Source organism: Habropoda laboriosa, unplaced genomic scaffold, assembly GCF_001263275.1.
Source record: "Habropoda laboriosa isolate 0110345459 unplaced genomic scaffold, ASM126327v1 scaffold200, whole genome shotgun sequence".
NCBI classification, from domain to species: Eukaryota; Metazoa; Arthropoda; class Insecta; order Hymenoptera; family Apidae; genus Habropoda; species Habropoda laboriosa.
In genome coordinates this window covers 200,731-207,649 of record NW_017100306.1, presented here as the reverse complement: position 1 = coordinate 207,649, position 6,919 = coordinate 200,731, and the positions used below count along the sequence as shown (strand labels likewise).

Sequence of the window (6,919 nt, the reverse complement as noted above, 5' to 3'; positions counted from 1 at the left end):
ATTCCCAGTAAAGAGTATAGCCGAATAAGCGGGTCAAAAGTGTCCCTAAACCAAATTCGACTAGCAATACGTCATTCGATAGCTTATCAAAAAAAAAAACTATTTATACCAAGTTTTAACTATTATTCTGAATTTTGCGACGAAAAAATCCGTTTTTAATTTTTTTAACTATACGCATAATTTAATTAAATTAAAATCTATTATCCCTTTCCTTTAAGTAGTAATGTGTTGTATTGTTATTCAAGTTTTTTAAAACGTTTTTTAAGTAAAAATTTTTTAAGCAATATGGAAATGATAGGATAAGATAAATAAATTACATGGCCGCAATAGTAAACGGAAGAATAAACCTGATGATAACGAGGATATGTTAAAAAGGCGAAACAAATCAAACTGTAACCCATGAAGACAAACGTGAAGATCATCCTTAAAATCCAGGAAAGAATCCGAAGTACAGAATAACTTTTTAAGAGACTCTGTAATTTCTCGTGTCCCTTCAATATTTGAGTTAACTATAACAATTAATATAAAACTTGATTTATTATATAATATTCCATTGGCGAATTATTAAATTGAATTTTTTTATAAGAATATTTCCCAAGTATTTGTAATAACAGTAACATAACGACATAATAATTAATGTATAAAATATGAAGCTATTAAACAATCATTAAAGTTATTAAATAATGATTTTCTCATTATCCATTGAATAATTGATTGTTTCATTGTTGCTTGTATAAAATAATAGAATTGACGCATAAGCGAAATTACACTTACATCTGTTTCAGCATACATGATAATGTACTCCAGAAAGAAGCAAACATAATATCCCGAATGCAATCCATGCCATATTGCAAGGAAAAGTAGAGTTAAAAATTGACTATATAATTTTGATCCCAAAAATTTCAACCTTTTGTAAATGTATTCTGCACACCAGTTATTGGTGTTTATATTAAATGATTTAATATAATCATTAAAGTGAGTTGAAGTTTCAAATGTTAACAATTTAACATTTTCACAACCATTCCAAAGAGAGTGACCTTTTTCATCTTTTCCATTGTAAGTGAGACCAAAAGTTGTACAAACCTAAAATGGAGATCACTTTCTATAATATAAGATAAATAGAAGAATAATTATTACCTTCATTTTCTTATAAATTATTTTCTTTATTTGGAAATTGTTAATCTACCATTTTGTTGTTTTAATGATATTCTAAATTATTTCTAAACCAGAAAAAATATATATCGCAAACATATACATATACTTTCCTTACCCCTTCAGCAAATAACCAGCAAACAATGTATTTATAAAGACTAAAATGGCCCCAAAAGCCAATCAAAATAAGACGTTTCAAGAAAGCCTGCTTTCCAAATTCTGGACTGAACAGATACTCATCAGGGATATATTGAGTCCCTAATAGGTAGAGTATGGTATATATAAATCCGACACATATTCGAAGTATGCCAGGAACAAGACAATCAGGATATTCAATTGTAACATTCCCAGAATTCTGAAAGTACAAAAAATAAATTATTTCTCATGGAAAATTCTATCTTATTTAGTTACACAGAATGTTATTCATATCTCATTTATGTTGATAAAATTTTGAATAAATAAAAATGAAAACTGCTACTATAAAATAAAATTCAATAAAAAGTTATTACATAATTTAAAAATTTGCTTTTCATAATACTTCTTAATTACTCAATCCATACAACTTACAGCATCTACGTTGTCTGTTATATGTCGACCTTGCACAAAGTTTAAGTATCTTTTCATGCTAAATTGTGGCCCAACCAAAAATGCTCCTGGAAAATATGTAAATGCTGCAATTTGTAAAAGCGTTGGTTGTTCTTTCAAAGCCAATTTCTCCTGTGATACAGATAAGTTTTCCTAAAATGATAATTTCATTACTCAACCAAAACTTCTTTCCTTCGAATGAAAATTTCTCTTTTTAACAGTCTTAACCCATTTTCTTTAATCCGGCTCTTTATTCAACCATTAAACATTTATGCTGCATGTATTATACTACTCGCTTCGTGTACGTACTTTGGATTTTCTGCCGTCCATCAAATTGAACGCTAGACCGATTAATCGTAGTGTTAGTACGCATTGTGGCATAGTCCATTTTATATCATAATTATCTGTACCTGTTGCATAATAGCCTGTCATAGATGAAAATAAATATTATTTTAGTATAATCTAAGATATCTGTACTGTTAAATTTGTCCGTTTTGTATGAAACATAATGAATATATGTACCATGAAATTATAATTGTCTACACCTATCAAGTTTTCTATTTGTGAAACTGCATTGGTTTTTGATAAAGATAATTATTGAATAAATGTACTGAATTATGGAATTTTTAACTTATTTAAAACAAAAAAACCATAACTTTATACGGATTGTTACATGCGCAGCCTAGCCGACACGGCAACGCCGAGTGTTTAGTATATCTTGCACCCCCTGGCTAGCGATAAGAGCTAGGGCACGAAGCGAACGCGTTCCGTTCCCACGGAATCTAGCCCTCCCACTATCGAAAAATACAATTTTCGGAGTATATAAAGGGTTAGGTTTTGACGCTCTGGGGTTCAGTCTTTTATCGGAATGTCACTCTGACGGTCGGAGTGTTGACAGGACTTAGTCTTGAGACAGAACGTTGCTCTTCCAGTAGAAACGTTGAACGCGAGCAAGATCGGGTTGTGGTCCCTTTCGAGCATTTTACAATTATATTCTCAATACTGTCTAAGACACCCCCGCAGCTCGTCGCGTAAAATCGAGAAGGCATATTCTCGTCAAGCCGAGAATTGACCAATTCAATTATTTAACTTTCATTATAATTGATCATTGGATCATTGTAACTTGTAACTTCAATCTTATACTAGAATATATCTCGTTGTTAAGTCATACTCGCTCATTTCAACCAAACCTATCCATGTGTAAATATTAGTAACGATCAAAGAAGACTTACGACGATATATCTTTACCGTTCAAGATATATCAACTATTAGAATACGTGAGGTTCACGACCCTTTTACGTTGTGGCTTCCGGTGTTATCCATACACCGGATCGTCTGAACCATTCCCATCTACCGGGACCTCGCGTCGCGTAACAGGATATGTATTCATATTTCCACTTTTTATAATTACAATTTATAATAATGTATATATTTTATGATAACAGTCTGCATAATTTCTGATAAGTTGCAACAGTGTAATAAAAAAATTGTCGACACTGAAATCTTAATTTTTTCTTTGTAATGAAACTTTACATATTTTTTAACTTAAAAAAATTTATGATTTTAATATTCAATATTCTTAGAATTTGTTTCCTAGTCTGTGCAAATGCAATTTTTTGCATATTTTTTTGTCAGTTTATCGCAAAATTCTTAAAAATCTTGCAGACTATTATATCATAAATATATTTTATAGAATGTTCCACCAACTCTATGCATCTTAAATATTCCCATTATTTCAAATAATAAGCAAAAACATTACTTACAAAGTTGTACGTTTGCAAGGAAAATATAACATGATGCTGATAGTTTCTTTACAGGTGGGTGCATAGAGTAGATCTGGAAGTCAATTTTGTTTTTTTTTAAGTGGAATGTCTTATTTTTTATAGTTAAATTAGATAGAATAACAAATTTTTAGTATAAAAGTACTAAAATACGTATTCGACTTTGTTCATCCTATTACGAGGGTGAATTGAAAAGTTCGCGACCTGAAAAGTATGAAGGACTGATGTACAAAACTTGTACAAAACTATATAAGGCTGTTGTTTCGAATGTCCGCAGCGGACAATCGAGATGAAACTTCGTGGGTATTATGAGGGGATGTCAAAGGACCCCAAATGTAAGGTTTTAAATTTGGGAATTCACCCGTTCGGAAGATACAGGTTCTCATGTATAAAGTATTTTCTACGCTATTTGCTTGCTAATTATGTGCTTTATGTACTTCATTACAGTTTGAATGGACTTAAAATCACCATCAAATTGCTATGACATAGTTATGATCGGTTTACATGCTTCAAATATATATAACTCGCCGATTTTGGCAGATTTGTTAGATTAGATTAGCTTAGGTTAAAACCTGTATCTTTTGAACGGGTGAATTCCCGAAGATAAAATTGTATATTTGGAGTCCTTTCACACTACTTTATAACACCCACCAAGTTTCATCTCGATTGGCCACTGGGGCTATTTGGAACAATATCCCTATATAATATGTAATCATTTATGTACTGATGTATCGAGTTTCGTGGCTCTGTCATTTTTTTTCTCTCTTTTACAGCTGGTCAAGTACAAGTGCTTGTAGTGATAAAGTAGAGATGGATAAAACTGGAAAAGGAGCAGTGATCCAATACCTAGTGATAAAGGACCTCACTACAAGGGTCTTGACTGATCTTTGCAATGAGGTCCTTTATCACCAAGTACCAAATTACTCTGCTCCATCACTGCAAACACCTATACTTTACCAGCTGTAAAAGAAAGAAAAAAAATGACAACTCCAGATCTCTTCTATACCTTTACCTGTAAAGAAACTATTACCACTATGTTGTGTTTTTCTGGCCATCATACAACTTTTGTAAGTAATGTGTTTGCTTATTATATGAAATAATGGAAATATTTGAGATAGACTGAGTTGATAGAACATCCTGTACATATGTACAAAAGATAATATATAATGATTTCTTCATACCGCATAAAAGATAAACCATGTTGAAGGTGAAAGTAAGAAACACAGACAAGGATGAACCTCCAAAAAGTTTTAAGATGCAATAAGTGATGCATACTGATACTGCTGAATGAAATGTATTCAGTCCTGTAAGTATTATTTGTTAATAGTTAATTTAATAACTGATTGATAGAACTCATTGAATAATGTTCAAGAACATTTATAAAAACAAATTAAATTTATAGAATAATTTTAAACATTTTATCTAGCAGGTAAATAAAGAAATACAACTTTCAAATTTTTGTTTTCAATCAATGCCAGTCCATTTGATAATTCAGTATATTTTAATGATTTTTAAAATAATAAATACTGCTTTTCCTAAACTATCAATCTATTTTTTTGAAATATAAGTATCTGGTTTAATTGTATATAACAAAAAGGTAATGTAAAATCATATAAGAAAGTTAATTGAAAATTTATTTAAATAATACTTTTCAAGGATAAATAATTACCATAATTCCATAAGCAGAGCAACATGCCACAGGTTGTAAAAAATACATGTTGACGAGTTGGACATTTTCCATATAAAAAGTACCTGTGCACAAGGGCGATGGGTAATCCTGAAAGTTTAGTTGTAGATATATTGCTCTTACATATCATTGAAACTTTTTAAAAAACATTTAACTTTACATCCTCTTTATAAGTTAAACATTATCAATTTCAAAATAATTAAAAATTATGAATTACAAATTAATTATAACATCAAGCTTTTAAAATTTTTTAAATAATAGAATTTAATGAAATAAGAATATTAGGCTTTACATTAGACATAACTAATGTTACATCAATGTGTTTATTCCATAACTAGTTAATTATTACGAAAGTACTAACTATAAGCAAGAATTTTTCTTATAAATACAATATCATATCAACATTTATATTTTAAAAGACGAAAAAGGAAACAAATATAAGTGAATTAATATTTTAGTATGATACAAGAACATAATCGTGACGCATTAATTTTAATTGATATTAATGTGTATTATTTTCGTTATACTACCCAAAAATCGACAAAGGAAATTGTAATTTATAATTATAGACTCCGTAATTAAATTATAAATATAATAACAATTTTGTTATTTCTATTGAAATTTTCTTAATATTAATTACATTTAAAACAAATAAGGAATAGAAATGTAGTAAATACAAAGAGGTAGGATAAGGAAGAGAAATTACAATTCAAGCAAATAACAAATATCTTTATACTTATAATTACTATAACGAATACACAGTAACATATTAATAATTTTTAATATTAGCAATAACTTCAAATAGATAACTTGTACATTCCTCCACTGATAAAACCCTATAGGTTAGATTACATATATTACAATTTGATAGAAAATTATTTTCGTATAAAACAAACATTTTTTTTTTAATTAAATAAACCCTAATGGTAAAAGGAAGTATCAATTTCTATTACAATAATCATTATTATAAATAAATTTATGATATACAAGAGAACTAAAACATCGATCAGATAAAATATCGATATCGATATAGTTAGTCGCACATTTTAATGCGACGGTAAACTATATAATCTTTTTTAAACACTTCAAGAATGTGGGAACGCACAACCACTTTTAAATTTAAAAATAATTTCAGTTATAATCAAAAGTACAAATACACAGGAAACCACATATGTGAAAAGTAAATTAAAATGCAATCTGGTTATGCAATCAATAGTTAATTAAAAGCAAATGAATTCAAGGTACACTTATCATAAGTTTGGAATACAATATGATGTACGAAACTCATACAAGAGAAAGGAAACAATATCTTTTTAAAAATTTTATTTACCAAGCAAAATGGAGGTAACAAGACGAATTCCAGCATCAGATGTATTTACAAACAAATTACTGATCGACATTGTTGATTTTTTTCAAAGTTGATTTCTTATTTCTTGGTTTTCGTTTCTTATATAAATTTTTATTAAACTTTTTGTTCTTTGAAGAATTTTTTAATAAGAATCTGTGTAATTCCCTGGCGTAATATCATTACTCATTTTCACTAAGGTTATCCAAAATTTATACTAGACACGAACAATGAAAATTCAGCGTAACGGTATAAGAAGTGTTCTGAAAGACACTAAATTAAAATGGATGAAAATAAAATTCTCCAAAAAGATTATAAAAAAGAAACATACATTGAAGTAGGTCCTTTTGTCAAAGCTTATAAAACTAA

General features: G+C 28.9%; 1 protein-coding gene across 1 annotated transcript; it reads right to left on the bottom strand.

The window, feature by feature from the left end:
* Positions 1 to 233: 233 nt before the first annotated feature.
* On the bottom strand, positions 234 to 6,614 carry LOC108574008 (lysophospholipid acyltransferase 5; the record flags this gene model as incomplete). The annotated part of the gene is made up of 8 exons (XM_017936506.1): positions 234 to 509; positions 775 to 1,083; positions 1,271 to 1,507; positions 1,720 to 1,890; positions 2,047 to 2,162; positions 4,700 to 4,822; positions 5,188 to 5,295; positions 6,536 to 6,614. Coding segments are annotated over 8 exons (1,416 nt in total), but the record flags the coding sequence as incomplete, so codon positions are not given.
* Between the last annotated feature and the right edge of the window lie 305 nt (positions 6,615 to 6,919).